The 22,948-nt window shown below is 38.3% G+C and overlaps 3 protein-coding genes across 5 annotated transcripts; all 3 read right to left on the minus strand.

Annotated features, from left to right (window-relative positions):
• Positions 1-771: 771 nt before the first annotated feature.
• LOC120471351 (RNA-binding protein MEX3B) lies at positions 772-8,449 on the minus strand. The gene is made up of 3 exons (XM_039661162.2): positions 8,130-8,449; positions 7,268-7,730; positions 772-4,473 (listed from the first exon to the last, which is right to left on the minus strand). Exons 2-3 carry the CDS (start codon positions 7,692-7,694, stop codon positions 3,155-3,157), a joined length of 1,746 nt encoding a protein of 581 aa, XP_039517096.2. The 5' UTR covers positions 7,695-7,730; positions 8,130-8,449; the 3' UTR covers positions 772-3,154.
• Positions 8,450-9,104: 655 nt separating this feature from the next.
• mbd3a (methyl-CpG binding domain protein 3a) lies at positions 9,105-18,508 on the minus strand. Of its 3 annotated transcripts, none has more exons than XM_089131611.1 (7): positions 18,379-18,508; positions 16,867-17,023; positions 16,293-16,430; positions 15,171-15,261; positions 13,797-13,974; positions 12,117-12,263; positions 9,105-9,989 (listed from the first exon to the last, which is right to left on the minus strand). In XM_089131611.1, exons 1-6 carry the CDS (start codon positions 18,435-18,437, stop codon positions 12,119-12,121), a joined length of 768 nt encoding a protein of 255 aa, XP_088987737.1. In that variant the 5' UTR covers positions 18,438-18,508; the 3' UTR covers positions 9,105-9,989; positions 12,117-12,118. The 3 variants fall into 3 exon arrangements, with proteins under 3 accessions (XP_088987737.1, XP_039517095.1, XP_039517094.1); XM_039661161.2 differs by having other exon boundaries at positions 18,283-18,440; XM_039661160.2 differs by having other exon boundaries at positions 18,187-18,428.
• A 600-nt stretch (positions 18,509-19,108) lies between these two features.
• Positions 19,109-21,462, minus strand: uqcr11 (ubiquinol-cytochrome c reductase, complex III subunit XI). The gene is made up of 3 exons (XM_039661078.2): positions 21,344-21,462; positions 19,563-19,689; positions 19,109-19,492 (listed from the first exon to the last, which is right to left on the minus strand). The coding sequence occupies exons 1-2, from the start codon at positions 21,391-21,393 to the stop codon at positions 19,569-19,571; spliced, it is 171 nt and encodes a 56-aa protein (XP_039517012.1). The 5' UTR covers positions 21,394-21,462; the 3' UTR covers positions 19,109-19,492; positions 19,563-19,568.
• Positions 21,463-22,948: the final 1,486 nt, after the last annotated feature.

The raw sequence follows: 22,948 nt of genomic DNA on the forward strand, positions 1-22,948 counted from the left end.
CTACCCAAATCCCCATTCAATAGATTGCAGGCGGGATTCTGTCCAATTGCAGCTTATTGCATGAATGCTGGGGTTAGTACTTTTCAAATATAGTGGGTTATTGGACAAAAAGTGGGTTTGTGGGACGGGGACTCGTCCGATGCACACAGGAAATGATTCTAACATGAATGCATTGATTGATTCCTAGGTTTATTTTGTTATGAATAAACAAATGTGCAATCTATAAAGGAAAAACCTTACGATTAAAGTTGTAATGTTATAATGTTCCAAATTTTTGTTATAAAATAAGAAAGATGCACACAGAAAATGACTCTAATGTGACCAGATTGATTGATTCAAAGATATTGTATTTTTTTACTGTATTATAGTTGAAATGGTATACTGCTGGAATTTTTTTGACCTTGAGAAAAAGCTTAAAGTATAGACCAACAAATTTTATGTTTATTAATTTATTTCATGTTGGTACATTTTTTTGGGAAGTACACCTGTTTTGACCTGATGTCCATTGGAATGGACAAAAAAAAAAATCACAATGAAAGCACTATATATATATATATAAAAAATTGTTTTCATTTATAGAAACCTCATGAGCTGGGAAAATGTACTTTTATATTTTTCAGAAACTTGAAACATAATTCAGGTCTGAGGGGGTTAAAAAGCTTTTCACAGCAGAAACCTTGATTAAAGGCAGCAAAATAAACTACGTTCACATAGTTATATTATCCCACACATTACACGCACTTTTAATACCACTGCGCACAGAAAAGAAGACACGGATACAAAGGTTTATTGTTTTACAGTACAAAAACAAAAACAAAAAAACAAGATTTTATTAAAGAAGCATAAAAAATAAAACTCTTGATACATTTCTTATAACCGTCAAGTCAGCTCAAATTATACATGTATACAATTGTTCCAGCTCGCGGTTAAAAGGTCCATAAACTTTCAAATAAAATATATTTCAATTTTAAATTTCTTCAATAATTTTTTCTCATTTTGTTATAAATTGCCTATATGTTGCACACAGGAAAACAGAAATATGGAAAATAAAGATAAATTTGCTGTAATAAAAGGGTCACATTATAATCTGGGATATTTATGTCAAGGTAAGCAAATAAATTGTAAAAATAAAATGTGTAAAAAAGTTTTTTTTTTTGTCTTTTCATTTTTTGAAAACTGTTAGCTAATGCCTCATGGCTTCAAGACATGCAGAGTTTAACTTACAAATAATGATACATGTTTTAAAAACTACATCAAGTTGTACTTTTTGAAAACAAATCCCAATGATTGTATTGAGGATATTTACAATTAGGCCTGAAAGTCTTATTGAAATAACTTTTGGTTCTGCGTACAAAAAGGATTCAAGCGAACGTAAAAAGGAAAGGAGAGCAAGTTTAGAAAAAAAAAAAAAAAGATTCATGGGAAAAACAGTATCTGTCATCATTCCAATGCAAAACTGCCTGAGACTCGCCTCAGTGAAACCCTGTCCGAAGGGAAACGATTCAACTTCAGGTCAAAAATCACGAGTGATTCTTCACTGACCTTCATCGCCAAAACACATCATCACACACACACAAGTGGGAACAACTACAGTCTTGTACCTTTTAACCAGTTACACTAAATCAGATTCTGGGGAAAAACCGGCTCAGATTTACGACACGTTTCTCTATACAAATACTCTCGTTCGAAGCGATTCACAAAACTGGAAGAGCGGAGAAGGTTCGTCACAATCTTCGTTTCTCGGCGGCGAGTTTCACCACCAAGGCACCGTTTTCTGGCACTATCGATCACTTTAATAATCCCCAACACGCCAAAGAAAGAAGGAAACGGCGAGTCAGGTGAGATCTTTAGAGAAAGAAACCTGTACAAATCATGCAAACCCAACAAAAAAACTCATTCATAAGATGTGGGAAAGTCCCTCACTTGCGCGTACGGAAGCCCTGCGTGATTTAGCTGCCACACGGACTCAGTCGCGACTAAAGATCCTGTTTATTAGCGTTTGGCTTACGCGGGATGACCTGAAGTGTAGTGTGTAACCGGAAGCCCTTTAGAGTGTGAATTCATGGCTTGTCACTAACGTTTAAAAACCTTTCATGAGGTTTAACGGCAGCTGACGGGAACCTAAGTGCGGGAACGCTTTAACCTCTTACGAGGGCCGGAAGACACTTTTACTCCAGCGAAAGAACATGTCAATGTGTCGCAGTGCACAAAAAGCGATGGCTCTCACACACAAACATACACACTCGAAAAATTAGAATATGGTGCAAAAGTTCATTTATTTCAGTAATTCAACTTAAAAGGTGAAACTAATATATTATATAGACTCATTACAGACATGAAAACCTTTTCACGATATTCTAATTTTCTAGCCATAATCATCAAAATTATAACAAATAAAGGCTTGAAATATCTCACTTTGCATGTAATGAGTCTATATAATATATTAGTTTCACACTTTTTCACGATATTGTAATTTTTCGAGTTTCACCTGCACACACACACTCACAACAAAGAGAAACATTCGAGTAAACTTACAAAACCCTCTTGATAGAGGGCGCTGTTCACAACAGATGTAGTTTCCACACGTCCACGTTTAACTGTAAAAACCAGCGACCCTGTTTCAGGAGTGTAGATTGTTGGAATGAACTAACTAATGTGACGTTAGTCCCTAAAACATCGAGGAGCATGAATGTTTTTAAGGTAGTGTGGCAAAAAAAAGCACGGTTATGATATTTATAACATGTACTATTCTATCAGATTCAACATCGACTAGTACGTCAGATACGTATAAATATTAAGCATTAATATCTCTGGTGTTTTGGTCTACATGAACGCAGTCTTGCGTTTTACGCCGCCGTCGTCGTCGACTGCATTAAAAACAGAATGCGAAAAACAACAAGATCTTTAGAAAATAATTTAAAAAACGACCACGGCGGCGGCAACCCTCTAAAAACAAATGCATTAGACAAAAAGTGCAGCGTAAAATACCTGCGAGTAGAAAAAGTCAGAAGCATGAATGGAAAAAAACCCATATGAACATGAACGGCTAGGATTACGCAAGTACTTGAGTGGGTAATAGTCATCATCATCGTTATTATTGTTGTCAATAAATCAGAATAGTGTCATATCTAATAATTACTCAGTCTTTAATAGTTTAGGAGAAGATCCGGATGCACTGCGAGGCAGGAATGTGACACACGGGACACTCGGGCTCTGGCGACTGACAGATTTGCCCCGCGCAATCCATGCAGAAGAGGTTGTGTCCGCACGGGACTAGCGCAGCCGTCACTTCGCTCTCGCAACACACGTAACAGTCTCGCGGCACCATTCCCGCCAGGGCGCCCGCTTTCAGACGACCCAACATAGTAGAAGCGACGCCAACACCACTTCCACCACCTTCAGAGTCAGTCGGCGAGCCACCCGGGAGCGACGACCCCGAGCAGGAGGAGTATCCGGTGGTGCTCCCGCCGCTACTGCTACTGCTCCCGCCTGAGAACGACCCGCCGCCGCTCGTCTGCAACCAGGAGAGGGCGCTAAGCGGGTCGCTTTGAGCACGGCGAGCGAGCGGGTGATCCGGGTCGGGCGATAGCCGCGGGGTTACGGCGCCGTTGCTAAGACCGCTGCTGTTGCGCCGAACCGGCTGCTGTTTCGCGCCGTTCACAAAAGGAGCCCAGATGTTAGCGGCGCCAAATTCAAAACCCAAATCGTCGGTGGTCGCCGGCAAATTCGGAGTCGAGTCGCCGCCGGCGAATGAGAAGCTCCCACCGGCGCTGCTCGTGCTAAAGGGGCTCGTTGGGCTTCCGGCGTCTGCCGCGCGACGGCTCACCGAGAACGACTCTGCGGCGTTTGATAATGACATTTTGCGTGTGGATTGGTGAAGCTGCGATGGTGGCGGAGGAGGGGGCGGAGCCGAATGAGTCGCACGCGACCAAAGCGCGCTGCTAAACCCGAGCGCCCCGAGCCCTTCTAAACTCACATCCGTCCCATTGCTGTGGAAGTCGTTATCGCCTTGGAGGTCGACGAATGCGCCGGTGCGTAACGTGATGTGCGTTTCGATCTCCTCCCGCGCGCGGTCGACGTTCTCCGGCATCCCGGTGACCTCGAACACTGGGTCTTTCTCTCGGCTCGGAGTCACGATGTAGGTGTGCGTTTGTTGCTGGATGCGTTTGATCGTGGCTCCTTTGGGTCCCACCACTAGACCCACGACTCTGTAGGGAACGCGCACCTGGATGGTGGTCTGTCCCGGGAGGTTCGGCGGGCCGGGAAGGGAGCTGCTAGTGCCGGGCCCGCTAGCGCCCGCTTTGCAGCGCGAGGCTCGTATCATGGAGAAGTGCTCGGCTGCTGAGATGATCTCTCGCTTCGCCATCTCCACGTCTTCGCGGCGACCCGTCACGATGAACACGGGCTCTTCTCCTCTCACGGGGGTTTTGATGTAGGTGTTTGTTTTTGCACGCAGAGCTTTGATCTTACAACCTGCAGAAACAACGAGAGAAAAACAAAACATTGTTGAACTAGAATCAGGGCTCGCACTAGGTGTGTGTAATGTATAACATCAATGATATTGTGATCGTTGATCGACTCGCTGCCCTGGAAGCCTTTTCTCTGGTACGCTGACAGGAACGACCACTCAGGCAAGAGCAAAGTGTTTATGTTAACCAAAAGTGGCGTTCGCAATTCACCTTGAAGAGAGCTGGTGTGGTCGACATTGAACTGGTATGTTTAAGCCTAAGGTCTTTTTATCTTCCACCCGAGTTTGGGGACAATTTAACCATTATGTTTACTGTTAAAATAACTATTATACTAATTATGTAAGTTTTTTCTCCATCCAATCTGATGGAGTTTTGGTTCCTTGCCACTGTCGCCTTGCTTTTGGCTTGCTTAGTTGGGGTTATTTAATATTTAACAATATTATTGATCTGTGTTGTACTACTTTCATGTTATCACTGTGAAGCTGCTTTGATACAATCTGTATTGTGAAAAGCGCTATATAAATAAATATGACTTGACTTGTTTATTTTTGCACCAAGTGGGAATGCTGCAAATGCAGCTAAACTTACAACAGACTGTGCTCACACACAATTAATTTAATATTAAAACAATTTAATATTAAAATAACTTAAAACTTAACTTATTATATAACAATTTATTAATTTGTAGTAATAGGCTAAAGTTTTTTTAAAGGAATCATGGGTTGATATGACTTAAATTAATTAAAAATAATAAGATTTGATGAGTTTTTTTTAATAGACACATATTTATAAAAGGGGGTATTATTTACATGCTTTATATATATATATATATATATATATATATATATGAAGAGTTCAGATGCAAAAGCCTCTAAGTGCCATTTGAAATTTTCTTCTAGAATGATCATTTTTATCAAGCTTGTATATTTAAGTTCACTGATTTCACTTAAATGGCAATGATAATTACCTATCAATTGTTATTTAAGTGAAATTACTGAACTTAAATATAGAAGTTTGACAAAAATCATCATTAAAGAAGAAAATTTCAAATGGCATTTAGAGGCTTTTGCATCTGAACTCTTCATGGATATATATATTTAACATGCACATAATACTTTAATATAACAATTCCAGCTTATGTATCCAAGCCTCTATGTGGTTCTATGTATATTTTATCTCTATGAATTGCTTGCTGTTCTTTATTGTGAAGCATTTTTGGGCAAATCGTGTTGCATTAAACTGAGCTATATAAGAATGAAGAAAAAAATATGCATCATCAATAAGTGACACTTCTTTCACTTTCATAATTGTAACCAGGTCACATAAAATCAAGCCTGCAAGTATAGCATTTTAAACGATTCAAAATTCTCTCACACAACTGACCCCGTACATTAATATTAAAGTGCAAAATAAAGAAAAATAGACATTCGTGTCGATTTGTTTTACGGATCACGTGTTTCCATTGTTAGCAAACAGAGGCGCACTGTTCCTTTAAATCCGCGAGGCTTCTTTCACTCAGCCAATGGCGCGCGTGCTCGGTGACGTCATTGCGCCAGCCTGAACGCATGGCGTTTCAAACAAAGAGAACAATGCCGCTCCGAGCCAAAACCTCGCGCCGCTCGCATAAATCGCACTTGTTGTACACAAACACACATAAAGCGTGAACTCAGTTTGATCATTTAAGCAGGCGCGTGCATCGGACGGCGCACGCGCGCTGGAACGCGCCTCAGTGTGGCCCTGTATACTTGCATAACTCATATCCTCACATGACCCCAGTGCACTGCATGCAGACCAGCGGATGATGCTCGACTAAACGCGATCAGAGATCGATCATCAGCAGACAGAGGGACGGGCGTGAGGCCCGTGAATCCGCATCGCTCGATACGAGTCTCTTTTGTCTGGTTTCGAGCGCGAGACACGTCCAGACCCCCTCCTCCCTCTCCAAACCCCTCCTCCAACACCAACAACAGAGCAGAACATCCACCCGAGCCTCCATTGACACACTCCCGATGTTTATAAAGAACAAATATCGGCCAAACCGAAAAAAAAAAGTACGAAAACACTAACGCATGCATGCAGAAACAATAACAGAAACATAACCGGCCGCTCACTAACTGCTTATAATGCTTACTTATGGTTCTGATGCATGCAATTGCATTGTTTATGATGCATAGGAACAGAAAGGAAGACTAAATCCTAGTAAATATTCAAATGTAGTTTTTGCATGAAATCTCAGACATAAATAACACTACTAAAGTGAGGATTTCCCTATTGTTGGAATGCAATGCGTTTACTGATTGTGCTCTCGTGGAACAAAGACTAGGTGAATATTCACATTTTCAACGCAATGAACAATCTCAGACAACGACTGATACTAGTACGATTGTGTTTACTATTCAAATGCATTGCATTTCTTGTTTATAATCTCTTGGAACATAACCAAATAATCTATTTAAAATGCAAATAACTACTTGCAATGCTCACCCTTTGTTCAAATGCGATGAAAGTAGTCATTTTCATGCAAAATGTTATTTTAATAACTGTGTGTGTGTGTGGTATATGTATATAGAAAGAGAGTTTATAATCTCTTAGAACATACACCAATAATAATATTATTAACATGCAAATTATTGCATTTAAACAAAAAGAAAGCATCGTTATTTGCATGCAAACGGTTATTCTAATGACTAGAGATGCATCTGAACAAAGGGAAAGCATTGCATTTATTTGTTCCACCACGGATCGTTTTCCTTTTGTTCATGGTATCATTTTATTGAAATATGTTACAGTAAAATTACCTTGTCTGCCGACGATCTCCGCCACATGCTCTGACGTGGGCACGGGCACACACTCGGTCATGTTGACACTTCTCTTGCGGAGCACCGAGCTTTGTTCCCCGAGGATGGAGGAGTGCGGGCTGGCCATGTGGTACCCGTACTCCGGAGAGGGCGAGCAGGAACCGGGAGATTCCCGCGAGCCGTTCGAGTGCTCGAGCATCTGCAGGTCCACGTAACCACCGGGACCCCCTCCGTTACAGTTCTCCCCGGTGGTCCCGTCCAGACAGTCCACCTTCTCCAGAGCCATGAGTGACAGCTGATCCAGGGCGAAGCGAAGCGCCTCCTGGTGCTCCTCGTCCCGGGACTCCTGCTCGCTCTCCCGGGCCCCGGTGCTGCTCACAACCATCTCGTGATCCATGATATCGGGATGAAACAAGGGACTGGGCATAGTAACCCCGCGTGTGCATCAGACACCCAACCGAAACTAGAAGAAACAACACATTTACACCATTAGAAGCGGCATGAACCGCTAAAGCTCGTGCGTCTCTTTTGTCTGTATTGTGTTCTGTGCTTTAGCCCCGCGCGCGCGACTCGCTTCACTAACGGTTGTATTTCTTGACAAGCGGTCGTTATTACATATAGTTAAAGCACGTGACCTCGACACTAAATCGGTTTAATCGTGAGTTATTTTAACGAGATGTGTGAACGTTGAAAGCGAAGTGTTGTTGTTGTTGTTAGCCGAGCCGCTAGCCGGAGACGATCAGTCACATTGTCGCCTTTGTTTGTGGATCTCAGGCGCGCGCGCCACGCGGACAATCAAACCGGCCGTTACGGAGACCGGCGGAAGAGAATGTCACGGTAAATGCCGTGGCGGAAGCCTCACCTTAAGTCCTCCCGCGCCGCTTGCCGCTCTTATCTCGTGTTTTCTGGAGGATGAGGGTGATGATGATGCTAACCGCTAGCGGAGCTGCTAATTGTTGGGGGGCGGTTGGAGAAAAAGTCCGTTTTAAAAGCATCAATAAAATAAATCAAACTCCAACGCGCGGTAAATTCACGCGTCCCGCCTCGACGCCGCTCTGCTCATTGTTTTCTGGCCGTTTTCAACGTGAGAGAGGAATAAAGCGCGTTCTCCCGTTTCACCGTCTTCTTTGTCTGTCTGTGTGTGCAGACGCACGCCACGCTCTCTCTCTCTCTCAACCGTCTGTCTCTCTCTCTCTCTCAACCGTCTCCCCCTCTCTCTCGCTCACACGACACTGACGTCACCCGGCGCACAACAATGGGTTCAAAGGCCACGCGCTGCGCTTGTGGAGCGAGTATTTCTTCCCAAATAAATAAAAAGGCTGAATTTAATAAATTGTGAAACACTATTGAAATTTCAAAATAAATGTTTTCTATGTGAATGTATTTTATTCCTGTGATCAAAGCTTTTATAACATTATTCACTAGCACCGTTTACAAGTTTTGGTGTCAGTAAGATTTTATTTCTCTCTCTCTTTTTAATTCTAATTTTTAGAAATTAATACTTTTATTCAGCAAGGACGCATTAAATTGATCATAATTGTCAGTAAAGACATGTTTCTAAAAATGCTATTTTAAATAAATGCTGTTCTTTTGAATCCTGAAAAATAAAGTGCGTCAAAGTTTCCACAAAAAATATGAAGCTTGATAATTCATAAATGCTTCATCCTCATTCACTGAAGTAAATTCAGCTTTGATCACAGGGTTCTACTTACATAGAAAACAGCTATTTTGAAATTTTAATATATTTCATAATTTTGCTGATTTTTGATCAAACAAATGCAGCCTTGGTGCACACGGTTATTTTAACACACATTAAAATAAACCATGCACACGTTGATGTGTTGAAAGTCTTTTATTTGCCATGTATACAAAATTATCTCTCTCAGCTACAAGGATTGTATCCCCAAAATAAAGGAGCAACATTCAAAACCACGTCCCCTCCATATTTCATAATGATATCAAATAAGAAAAAAAACGCAAGGGTATGAGTACATCTATTAAGTTAAACCGTGGCTGTGTGAAGAATAAGTGTAAATTAAAATCAAACCTACTGACGAGATCATGAATTCAACAACACAGGGAAATAATCTGATTTTGTGCTGTAACCATAATAATAAATCACACCTCATCAGTGCATAATTTCCTACCGACTGCAAACATAAACACAGCTTGATCGAATCCCTCCAGAAATACAGTAAAAAGGTCTTTTTCACTTAACTTTAATGATCATGGACATAATGGACACAAGGCTTGATGGGAAAAGCACCAATGTAAAAGCTCATGTCATGTCTACGCTCAACACAAGCCAGGAAAAAGATTCAGCACCAGCTATCACAAAACAATATGCACTTTATTATTAGTCATAAAAACATGGCATTTTTGCTTGTGTGTAAAAAAAACCAACTGATGTTGCATGATCTTAGCTTACAATGTCTGAATAAAAACAAAAAACAAAAGAAAGGTCCGAAAACTCAGCCGAACCCAACGGACACGTGATGGAGAACTTCAGAAATCTGATACAAAAATAGAGCAGTTAAAGCACATCTAGTTTTATAAAAACTGCTTGAAATGTTACGGGAGTAAAACATGAGTTTCACAGTCGAGTTAGAGCGGAGCGGCCGGAGAGAGGGTGTGTTTCTGCATAGGGATCCGCTCCGAGTCTTTGGGTTTGTGGGAGGAAAAATACTGTCGTCCAGGTTGATCCCGTCGCCACCGATCAACCCTGAGAACACACACACACACACACAGAGAGAGAGAGAGAGCATTACAATCAAACAACATCAACACTTCTTAAAGGGATTGAAGAAAAAAAAAAAAAAACACTTTTGGAAGATATTGTAATTTTTCGAGTTTCGCCTGTAAATGTCTGGGTGTTTTAGTCTAGTGTTAGTCAATGAAACCTTAAAGGGTTCGTTCACCCAAAAATGAAAATTCTGTCAGTATTTACTCACCCTCATGTTGTTCAACCCCGTAAGACCTTCGTTCATCTTCGCAACACAAATTAAGATATTTAAGATATTAAGATCGCTCCTGCAAACAGTCCATAGGCTTCTTGAGGGACTGGCTCTTGCTGTCCTCAAAGTCATTAAAGACATCGTTAAAATAGTCCAAGTGACTACAGGGGCTCAATCTTAACTTTATCAAACGACGAGAACACTTTTTGTGCGCAAAAAAACAACAAAAATAACGACTTTATTTCAACTATTCACTTCCTTCTCCATGGGCCTGTAGTCAGTTAACGTAGTGTGATTGCGTAAAGCTACGTCACACGTAGGCTCACTATTGGCCGACGCTGGTCATGTGTGTGATGCGTGTGACGTACAATAACAGAAGCTTACGCTATTAAACTAGTAACCTGAGTCGAAATAAACGAATAGTTGAAATAAAGGCGTTATTTTTGTTGTTTTTTTGCGCACAAAAGTGTTCTCGTCGTTTGATAAACTTAAGATTGAGCGACTGTAGTCACTTGGACTATTTTAACGATGTCTTTAATGACTTTTCGAGGACAGCAAGAGTCATTCCCTCAAGAAGCCTATGGACTGTATGCAGGAGTGATCTTAATATCTTAAATATCTTAATTTGTGTTCCGAAGATGAACGAAGGTCTTACGGGGTTGGAACAACATGAGGGTGAGTAAATACTGACAGAATTTTCATTTTTGGGTGAACTAACCCTTTAAGTCACATTTTTATCATTTTGCATAATGGTTAAATTTAAAATAAAAAATTAGTGCATTAACAAATCTTTACTTTTTTGATCTAAAAAAAATTATATTTACACTACCGGTCAAAAGTTTTAGATCAGTAAGATTTTTTATGTTTTTAAATGAAGTCTCTTCTGCTCACCAAGGCTGCTTTATTTGATTAAAAAAAATGACAAACAGTAATATTATGACAATTTAAAATGACTGTTTTCTATTTTAATATTTTTTAAAATGTAATTTGAAAGCTGAATTTTCAACATCATTACTGTTGCTGATTACACATCAGTGTCACACTATCCTTCAGAAATCATTCTAATATGCTGATTTTATGCTCAAAAAACATCAATTATTATTTTCAATGTTTTCCCCCAAAATTCTACGATGAATAGAAAGTTCAAAAGAACAGCATTTATTTAAAATATAATCTTTTCTAACATTATAAATGTCTTTACTGTAACTTTTGATCAATTTAATTGCATCCTTGATGAATAAAAGTATTTTATAATTTCTTTGAATGGCAGTGATTAATGTTACAAAAGCAATTCTGTTCTTTTGAACTTTCTATTCATCAAAGAATCCTGAAATAAAAATGTAAAAAACGGTTTTCAACATGGATAATAATCATAAATGTTTTTTGATCCTCATATTAGAGTGATTTCTGTAGGATCATGTGACACTGAAGACTGGAGTAATGATGCTGTAATCATCACGGGAATAAATTACACTTCACTATATATTCACATGGAAAACCGCTGTTTTAAATTGTAATAATATTTCACAATATTACTGTTTTTTTTTTTTTTTTTTTTTTTATCAAATAACTGCAGCCTTGGTGAGCAGAAGAGACTTCTTTTAAAAACATAAAAAAATCTTACCATGTTTAATACCAAAAATCCAAAAATCTCACCAATAATGTTTTAATTATTTACTCTATTTTATTTTTATTATTATGATTTTTTTATTCTAAACTGTTTTAATTATCCTGATTATTTTAATTTCTTTTCAAATGAGGAAAATTGCACATTTCTACAATCATTAAAAAAATGAAAAGAGACATTTTTTAAAGCTTCTATAATCTCTCCGTAAAAACACTGGATGGATTGTTTTAATATCAAAAGCGTGATGATCCTGGGGTGGATCTCTTACAGTTATACAGTGTCCATGTCCTCATCGTCGGACTCGTCCTTCGGGGATTGGGCATCGCCGGCGTCCTCCTCTATGTGCGCCAGCATGTCTGCCATGAGCGCTTCTTCCAGCCGCTTCCTCACGCTAAACACCAGATCCTCCTGCTTTCTGTGGACACAACACAACGATTCAGTTGTCATGATCCTTAAAGGGACAGTTCACCCCAAACATGTAATCTCTGTCAGTAATGACTCTCCCTCATGTTGTTCAACCCCGTAAGACTTTCGTTCATCTTCAGAACACAAATGAAGATATTTGTGATTAAATCTGAGAGCTGGATCACTCCTCCATAGGCTTCTAAGGGATTGAAACTGGCCGGCCCAGAAAAGTTATTAAAGACATCGTTAAAATAGTCAGAGTGACGACAGCGGCTCAACCTTAAGATTATCAAGCGACGAGAATACTTTCTGTGTGCAAAAAACAACAAACAAAAATAACAACTTTATTAATTAATTAATAAATTAATTGTTTAAATTAAATTTAATTAAACTTAATTAAATTGTTCATTTCCTTCTCTGTGGGCCTCGAGATAGTGTAACAGCGCAGCGCTTCTGTGTCATACGTCACACGTAACTCACAACTCGTACTAGCGCTGTCACTTTACGTTCGAATATCAATCGGACCAACCGACACAAGTTTCGAAAACGAAAATAGGCTCGTGATTGGACAGCGTTTCCCGCCAAAGTTCATTTTTACACACATCTGGCGAGTCACAATCCCCGAATGTTGCGCTCCTGTTTGTCATTTTGCAGAAACTTCACGGCAATAAATCATCAGGAATATTGCCGACTCGTGCGTCTCAAGCGCCTCTTTACGCTCGTCCTAACGCCTGTTAGGTGTCCGTGGATTCGCCCGTATTTGGTGTTGAAAATGGAAACGTCTTTAGACATGGAAAATCGATTCAATGAACATTTGCGTCTCAAAAATCGAACAGGATTTTTTCACAAACTCGTACTGAGAAGGATATTTTTATGTAAATAGTTGTGCAACTGCGCAAACTTTGTTTTGAAGTTTAATGTTTGTGACCGTTTCACCTGTTCAACCACATCAGTGTCCTGGTGAAGCAGTGTTTGAAATATAGCCCGACCGATAAAGGATTTTGAAGGCCGATACAAATATTTTTGGGTTTTAAAATACGATATTCCGATATATCGGCCGATATTTTATTTATTTATTTAAACTGGACATGATAGTCACATATTTTGTCCTGCTTATGTGAGTTAAGAGAACAAATGGGGATGATCTTTTAATTGTTATTCAAGCAATGACCAACTCAACGAGTGTTGCCAACAGGAACGGTGTAGAGCGCCCTCTGGTGGACAAACTATACAACTCCAACACTCATGACATGGTTCAAGCGTGTTTCGTCCATTTTAATTTTATTGTTGAAATATTAATTTATCGGCCATTATAACTGCCGATACCGATAGTTTGGAAAATGCCTAATATCAGCCGATAATATCAGTCGGCCTCTAGTTTGAAACCTATGTATTTGTTTACTTCTCGAAGCATAAAACACAGCATATTGCACAAATAAAGAAGGTATTTACCGTGAGAAACAGACCTCGGGTTCAGGCTAAAAATATAACCGTAATGGTCGGGTGGGGTTACTTGATTTGGGGTTTGGGCTTCGGGGTGTACCTGATGTCCTCGTCGGTCACCATGAAGGCTTTGCAGAGCGGCTGTGTGGTGTTGAGCCAAACGCCGGGGTTCTTCTCCACAGCGGCGGACAGCTGACCCGTGATGGGGGCCGAGCTCGTGTGCAGAGCGCTCGCTAGAGCCGAGAGGAGCGTCTTATCTGAGTAACCTGGACCAACACCTGCCGGTTCAAACATTACAGTTTACACACACGATACTGCATGACTGCCCGAAGAATTCACTGCGTTTCTAAGCCCGTAGATAGTTTGCTTCCTGCACTATAGGAAATGATCAGAGCTCGTACTGTAGGTAGGGCCGGGATTTGAAAAGGGATTGAGGTCAGGAATCGGATACTTGTTATAAAATTAAAACAAGTAAGTCCGACTGTTACTGTACATTTTATTTTATTTTTGACACTGTATTTTATTTTTATTATTATGATTTTTTTTTTTTAAATTCTAAACTGTTTCAATTATTCTGACTTCTTTTGATTATTTTAATTTCTTCCATGTAAAGCACTTTGAATTGCCACTGTGTATGAAATGTGCTGTATAAATAAACTTGCCTTGCCTAAAACTGATTCCTCTAATCGATTCCTTTGTGAGCATTTCATTATGACTTAAACATTTCATTATAACTCTTAAAGTGACAGCAGCCCAATTTTCCTGCTGCAGTCTATATAACACTAATCACACAAAATGAACTAATCTTTTCCCGAATAAATTCGTTCATTTCGTTCGTTGAATGAACCAAATCACACGAAAAAAGATTTGTTCATTTTGATGAACGAGTTCGAACAGGAGAGTCACAAACGCGCATCACAGAACAGAGCATTTGAGCTTAAAAAACGTAAACTTTGTTATTTTTTTTAAATGAGCGATCGTTTCACTTGATAAGACCCTTATTCATCGTCTGGAGTCGTTTAAAGCCCTTTGAAGCTGCACTGAAACTGTCTTTTGGACCTTGAACCGTTTGGACCCCATTGAAGTCCATTATATGGAGAAAATCCTGGAATGTTTTCATCAGAAACCTTCATTTCTTTTCGACTGAAGAAAGAAAGACATGGACATCTTGGATGACATGGGGGCGAGTAAATTATCAGCAAAAGTTTTTTGAAAAGTGAACTACTCCTTTAATAATGCTTGAAATGTATATTAATTCTTGCTATGGTGTTTTTAAACCACAGGAAAGATTGTGTTAAGTGTTCTTTAGCCTGTCGATTTTTGCTCATTATATTCAGCTACAATTAAACGTTTAGCAATAAGACTAAATGTGAATGATATATTGTTTATCTTATAGGAATCAGAATAGATCGATACCCAGCCCTACGCCATCTCAGTAGAAAAGGATGTTTGAGAGCTTCTTTTCCCGATTTACCTTGCAAACCTTTAGGAAGATCCATGGTCTTCACCAGCTCCTCTGCTATATCGTAAGTGTTCAGTCCACTCAGCTTCTTTTCCCAGAACAGCTGTGGAATAAACCGGTCAAAGGTCATCACACTGCTGGGGTTACACTAACTGACCAGGAGTGTGAGATGTTCGCTACCAATAGAGTTCAATCGAACTTGCAATCATAGTTAGCTAACAATGTGTTTGTTAGTCTATGGACCGCAAACTTTTGAATGGTAGTGTGTGTGAAACTCAAGAAATGAGAATATGGTGCAAAAGTTATGCATTTATTCCAGTAATTCAACTTAAAAGGTGAAACTAATATATTATATAGACTCATTACATGCAAAGTGAGATATTTCAAGCCTTTATTTGCTATAATTTTGATGATTATTAATTTCTTACAGTTTATGAAAACCCCAAATTCAAAATTAGAATATTGTGAAAAGGTTTTCATATCTGTAAGCCATAATAATCAAAATTATAACAAATAAAGGCTTGAAATATCTCACTTTGCATGTAATGAGTCTATATAATATATTAGTTTCACCTTTTAAGTTGAATTACTGAAATAAATTAACTTTTTTGAGTTTCACCTGTATATATAAATATAAATATTAGGGATGCACCGATATGAAATTTGGCCGATACCGATAACTGATAATTCTTTATATTTGAAAGCCGATAACCGATATATCGGCCGATAAACTTAAATCCAAATTTTTATCTAATTTTGAGAGCCTGATTACAAAAACAAAAGTCTCACAATTAAATCCACGTCCCAAGCACACAATTATAATGATGTTCTCATTATAGTGTTGTATAGCCCATATGACAGATGTTGTCCCGAAACAGATTTTCATTTTTTGAAGAGATTTCAATCATATTTCAAGAAATTCAAAAACAAACAGTGCTCAACAAGTGTCTCAGCTGAAGGGAATAATACATTATTTATCGGTTTTAATATATCGGCCACATTTTCTTACCAGGCCGATAACGATAATGTCAAAAATGAACATATATCGGCCGATATCGATATGCTGGCCGATATATCGTGCATCCCTAATAAATATACACATAAACTAACACACACACAGGCGCTGATGTTTACCTGTTTGGGCTGGTCCACAGCCTTCTGCGGGTCAGTCTTGACCTTGTTGCTGGGGTGATTTGTAACTTTGGTGACGGGCTGTTTAAAGATGGACGCCGTCTGACGGACCGGCAGTGATGTGTTCAGATCCGGTTTACCCTGAGCAAAAAAAACAGGCATCATTTTTAAAACACTAAACATCAACACAACAAACAGATCCAGACAAACCAGCCAGCGGACAAATTTGGTGAGTTTGATTTAAAGGATTATCATTATCTGTTGATTCACTCTGTCGCACGTCATCCGAGATGTTCATGTCTTCCTTTCTTCAGTGGAAAAGAAATTAAGGTTTTTGAGGAACACACTCCATATAATGGACTTCAATGGGGTCCAAACAGTTCAAGCTCCAAAAGAGAGTTTCAGTGCAGGTTCAAAGACTCGACACGATCCAGCCGATGAATACGAGTCTGAGCTAGACAAACCAAGCGAATGTTCTTTCCGAATGAAGAAAGGAAGACATGAACATCTCGGATGACGTGCGGGAGAGTGAATCATTCTGAAGTGAACGACTCCTTTAATGCTTCATGACGCTCACCTTGCTCTGACTGTTATCGTAGCGTATTCGCTGCCGGTTCTTGTTCAGTTTGCTCATGAGCATTTTCCCCGTGCGGAAATCGAAGGAACTGAGATCCATGGAGTTTCCCAGATACCGCACCAGCTGTGGCTTACTCCGAAACTTCTTCCCTGTTGGACTAAGAAGGAAGAGAAAGTTCAAGAAATATTCATTATTGTCCGGGCCGACAGAAGCAATGTCAGTTTTCACAGCATCTTAAAACATTTGCACAAATAATTCTGTGGCAAACATTTACACAAATCAAATCACCACAGAAAAACACATACTTTTCTAATGTTACAAATATAAACAAACTATAAATTATCGGTCCAATAAGAAGATTTGTCCGATATATTAAAGCTGATAAATAATGTTTTATAGCTGCACACTGTTCAACATGATGGTTTGAAATTGTTTCAAATTTGAATTTTATTTTGTAAGGAAAAGTGGCCATAGGAGTGTAATTTTATTTTAAAACAACTCGGTGAATGTAATTTTTTGTATTAATTTGATTTATGTTGAAGTGATTGGGACGTGTCTTTTAATGGTGAGACTTTTTTTGTGATATGGCTCTCAAATTGTATAAAAACTTGGATTTATGTTTATCGGCTTTTAAACATAAAGAATTATCGACGTCAGGATCTGCCAAAATGTTCATATCAGTGCATCCCTAAAAAACAATAATAACATTTGGCATATGATTATAAATATACATCCTTTGCAGAAATCACACAAAAGTAAAAAAAAAAACACGGAAAGCAACACAAACACAGACACACTAGAAACACATACAAAACTGTTGGTACCACAGTACAGTGACGGTATACCATAGTGCAAATGATCATCATATTCATGTGCACTGGTATTTCTTCGATATGTAACGTAAAGTTACACTGTATTAAATATTTCAACTATTCCCTCAATAAAGCCAAAAGTTTGCAGCCCCTACGGCAACTTTTTCTCTTTAATACAGTGTAGAATCGAACATAAACAATCAATATGAACAATTTATTAAATTAAAACTAGCTCAAACAATAGTTAAACTAAATCAACAGAGAGGAACAAAACAAAAACAATGAGTTAGCATGCCAGCTAACGCAGATTAGCGGTCAGTGCTAACTCGCACGAGATGCCAAATCACGATGTGTTTAATGTGCGCACCACAAACAACAATAATCTGCAATAATATCGTACTAGAACACTAAAATAGACAATTTGAGGGCGGATTAATAACTGTTAAGTAAAATATAAAGGCATTTTTTGTCTCGGCTCGCTGGTCTCCGGCTAATCCCGCTGCAGTACCTAAAATAATAGACATCACTTTTCCCCGCGGACAAGCCCGACTTTCTGGTCACTTCTTCCATTTTCCAACCATTCGGGAGAGCCGAGCACTCCCACCTTTTCCTCTCCATGTTTTCCCGGAGTCTCTCTGGAAGGAAAAGCTGTGGATGTTTGGGGTTAAAAGCGGCCAGTTGCTGTTCTCTATCCGCTCACCTCGCGACCTTCTGACTCATGACGACTTTCTGTGAACTAGGAGTCGATTCACTGTTCATTCATCTGCGGCGCTGGTAAGAAAACGTAGATAGACTTTAAAAGAGACTAAAGCAAGGATAGATACTTGAAAACATGTCGGTTGTAATTCTCGGTAGTCGGTTGTTGTTTAACAAAGAAGAGCGCGGATGACTCGTGGAATCGGATCTTACGGTTCAGTTAGAATCGACTCGCTGTATCAACAAAATTATGTAAAAGACACAAAGCCTTTATAATTGTATTTTTAAATGGCAGCAGTCCTTGAAATACCTAAGAAAAAATGTTTGTTTATATATATATACACACACACACACACAAAGAGAGAGAGAAACCAACTTAAGTTAAACAAGAGTCATTTAAAAGCATTTTTAATATGGTTTAACCACATAAAGGTTAATAGTTTTTAAGTCTCATCCATTTTAATTTAAAACCTTAACTTATTTGTTTTTACGAATGAGGTTAATGTAAAATCACATTTTATTATTGGTAAACTCATACTTATAAATTAAAGCTGATGGTTACACTTTTTTTGAAGGTGTCATTGTTTTTCATTTAAGCAATAATGAGTGATATTAACCTATACATACTACTCTATATGTATAGTGTTAGTTGGATGCAATAAATGCATGTGAAGTGTAACAAGGACACTAAAATAAAGTTAGCACGGTGATAATAAAGCAAAACCACATCAAACTTATTTTCTTTCTTTTAATATCAAGAACCAGCATTAAACCTGCCATTGAGCAGAATTAAACAGAATTAAACCAGAGCTCAGGTCCACGCTAATGTTATTAATCATATAATTACAGTACATTTATTCCAAGAGGTTTCAGTGGGAACAAATGGTGAAGTGTTACAACATCTCTTTAATACGTATTTAATTCTGAGTCCGTGATCGTTCTCTTTTCATGAGCACACTGATAAATCACGAGGGGGAAACGGATTCAACGCTCCAAAAAATAAATATCACATTGTTCATTGACTCTGATGAAATAGTCCGTTTCACACGATGGATTGGTTTGGTTTCAACGGCCGTGACGAGCGTCTCCGTCTTCAAACCGTCCGAAGCGAGAGCGACCTGCGGGAACATGAAGCACGACATCAGTGACATGCGGCAGGAACACACACACACAGACAGACACACACACCTCCACCTATTCGTCCTTCTTGAACTTCCCGTTGATGTAGGGCACGTAGTCCAGGATCACCCTCCAGTCTGTGAAGTGAACGAGAGCGACGCCTCCGACTCCGCCCCACACCGCCAGCGTGGGGACCCTGGACACACACACACCGCTGTATCACATCTCATACACGCACTCAGATTACTATATACATATATATATATATATGGAGCACACATATATTGAATTAGTTCAAACTAATTGCCCCACAGGGATTAATAAAGCTTTAAACTTAAACTTATATATGTATATACTTAAAAAATATATATATATATAGAGCATTAAAGTAATCAAGATAAGACTATTATCCAGTAAATTAGGGATGCACCAATAAGAAAATCTTGCCGATTAATATTTGAGAGGCGATATATTGGCTACAAATACACATTTTATATCATTTTTGACAGCCTGATTACAAAAACAAAAGTTTCAATTAAAAAATATGTCCCAATCACACAATTATAACAACTTTCTCATAATAATTGTATGTAGCCTCTATGACAGATGTGTTGCACAATACTGTATTTAACTTTTTTGAAGTGATTCCAATCATTTCAAGGAAATAATCCATTATTTATCGGCTTAAATATATCGGACATTTTCTTTTCAGGCCGATAACATTAAAAAAACCAACAAATATACGAACCGAACCGATATATATACTGAGCCTCCCAACAGTAAAGATCTTAAGTTGCTTGTTTAATGTAGAGCTGCATGATTCTGGATTGAAAATCACAATTTTTTGTTTCACGATTCTGAACAGACAACTAAATAAAATAAAAAAATGCAATTTTTTTCTGGTTGAGTGAATAATTCAATTAATCCTTCACTTTTCTCATTACTGGATGAATCAGTGTTTTCTGATCAAATCTTAAATTCTCAAATCAAAATGCTTGATTGATTGATTCAATGACAAACATATGTTTAACAGTCTCTGGTGTAACGATACAATCTTTATTTGAAGCGTCAAGCTACTATCAAAAGGAGATTTACCCTATTTTGATCACTATCGTAGACATCAGAGTTAATATTTGAACTTTAAGCTTTTAAAAAAAGAGATTTTGATGCCATAAAATATTCCCCCAAATAGGTGTCAACATCAAACACAAATAACATTTAATTTTAAGGGCCTACGGAAACCCTAAAGGGACACGGTGATGGGAGGAATAAATTATTTTAATGCTTAACGTTTTATCAAGAGCCATGAAAGCCTGACTTATTAAACATGATACAAAACATCAAACAAACGTTTGCACATGTCAGGCTTTACATTACTGTTTATTTTTTACAATATTAAGAAATCAAGGCACGTTGTTAAACATTAACCATTAAACATTACTATAAATAATAATAACACAAAGTAGAAAACGAAGAAAAAAAGCTCAAATCATAAAATGTGCAATCATAAAATGTTTATTATTTTTAGATTGAATTAAATACTTAAGAAACACTTTTATCATCATTACTGACCTTCTATCGTGTGTATTAATGACTGGTGTTTAGCTTGAAACCATGCCGATAAAGAAACACACTCAAATCCCACACTACACGATTAAATAAACAGAATATGATTGATAAACTACAGTAAACAGTGCAGTTCCTCAGTGTTATCGTGACCTGAGCGCGTTAGCTTAGCATGCTACAGTCAGGTCGAGACAAGGACAAAATCATTAATAGACATGAATCATGAGATAATATTAATAAAACAGGGGGTTCTCCCGATGTATGGGGGTTTACCATGTTCTTACCATGTTTTCGCGATAGCTACGTATTTCTGTCCGATTATTTTGCCCAACATGATCAGACCTGTGTGGAGAGATCGAGATGAGATGAGAATCGCAGCAAACGCGCACAGGAAACTACGGATGAAGAAGCGTCATCAGGCCGCGACATGAGCGGAAAGCCAATACATATTAAAAGTCTCTAATGCTGCGTCTAAATTCGTCTGTTTATATTACGCTCTAAAAGTATGTAGGCTACTCTTTTTGTGAAGAAATGTGCACATTTATAAGTGTGTAGCAGAAGAGCTTTGGGACATACTACCTCTGTCGCAACCTGTCACGCAAACTGATCTGTCAATCATCGTGTCAAAGATAAAATCATCCACATTTCATTTCCTACTGTATCGGAGTCGGAGAGAAATGCAGAAGCACGTTGATATAAGTCGCGGGTCTTTCATGCAGATAACTCTCCTCATTTTATAGTTAATGGCCAAACAGATCTTTATAAATGTCCAAATTGTTATTGTAGATTAAATATAACACGGAAAACATTAAATACATATTTTTCAGGTTAAACTTTGATTAGTCACTTAAACTTTTATCTAAACCTGTCACCATCGGTCGCGTACATCCGCCATGTTTCGTAGTTTTTTAACACTTTTTACTCGTGTTTGTAGTTCACGAGTAAAACTCCAAAGCGCAGGGAATTGTGGGTAATATCACGGATCCGCACTCTTCGGAAATCCACCGGGAATAGATCATCCGATGATTTCTGGTCTGTCATTCTCTTTTCAACATATACTATGCTTTGGGACACACTTATTTTAATCTCACACACACTGTTTAGGATGGATATGTAGGCCTACATTTAGACACAGCGAGCATGGCATTGGCAATACAAATTAAAAGTCTCTAAATTTAAAGTCTTCATAAAGTTAATTTTTGTGCTAAAAAGTCTTATTCCACCATGTTTATATTTTTGTCGTTAAGGTGGAAGTCACGTGTTCCAAAGAAAACCCGTATTCATTTAATGGGTCTGTTATTCTTAAATAAAGAACGATAATAAACGGTCAGTTTTGTTTATGATAATAATGTCCAGCAGGAGGCGCTCTGAGACTACACACGTGCAATCTCTTCATTTAATTTCCATCCACATTTCTTGTTGTTACGATGAATTTATCTCTTAGTAAGAAGATATTTAAAATCTTAGTTTTATGATCAAAGCTCTGTAGTATTAAAATACGTTTATTTAAGGTGTCCTTGTTACAGTGAAATTATACATATAAACTACCAAGTGATATTAATTAACTACATGCACTTTGTGTAAAAAGGTTATGTTTTGTTTATAGTTATTGCTAGTAACTATAATAACACATGTAACAAAGACTAAAGTGTTACCATATTTAATAAATCTTCCTCAAAAGCCTTCATGGTCATATAATTTAATACTCGTATAACATGATTTTTCAACCAAAAATAAACAAATAGCTTGAACCCCTGAAGGTGGGTGTTTAAATAAAGAGTTTGGCTTATAATATTTTTTATGACATTGAAGTGACTTGAGGTCAAATCTTCTGCATGCATGAATAAATGTTTATGTATAGGCTATATATATATATTTAAAAGACACAT

Source organism: Pimephales promelas, chromosome 5 (genome assembly GCF_988280905.1).
Source record: "Pimephales promelas chromosome 5, fPimPro1.hap1.1, whole genome shotgun sequence".
NCBI lineage: Eukaryota > Metazoa > Chordata > Actinopteri > Cypriniformes > Leuciscidae > Pimephales > Pimephales promelas.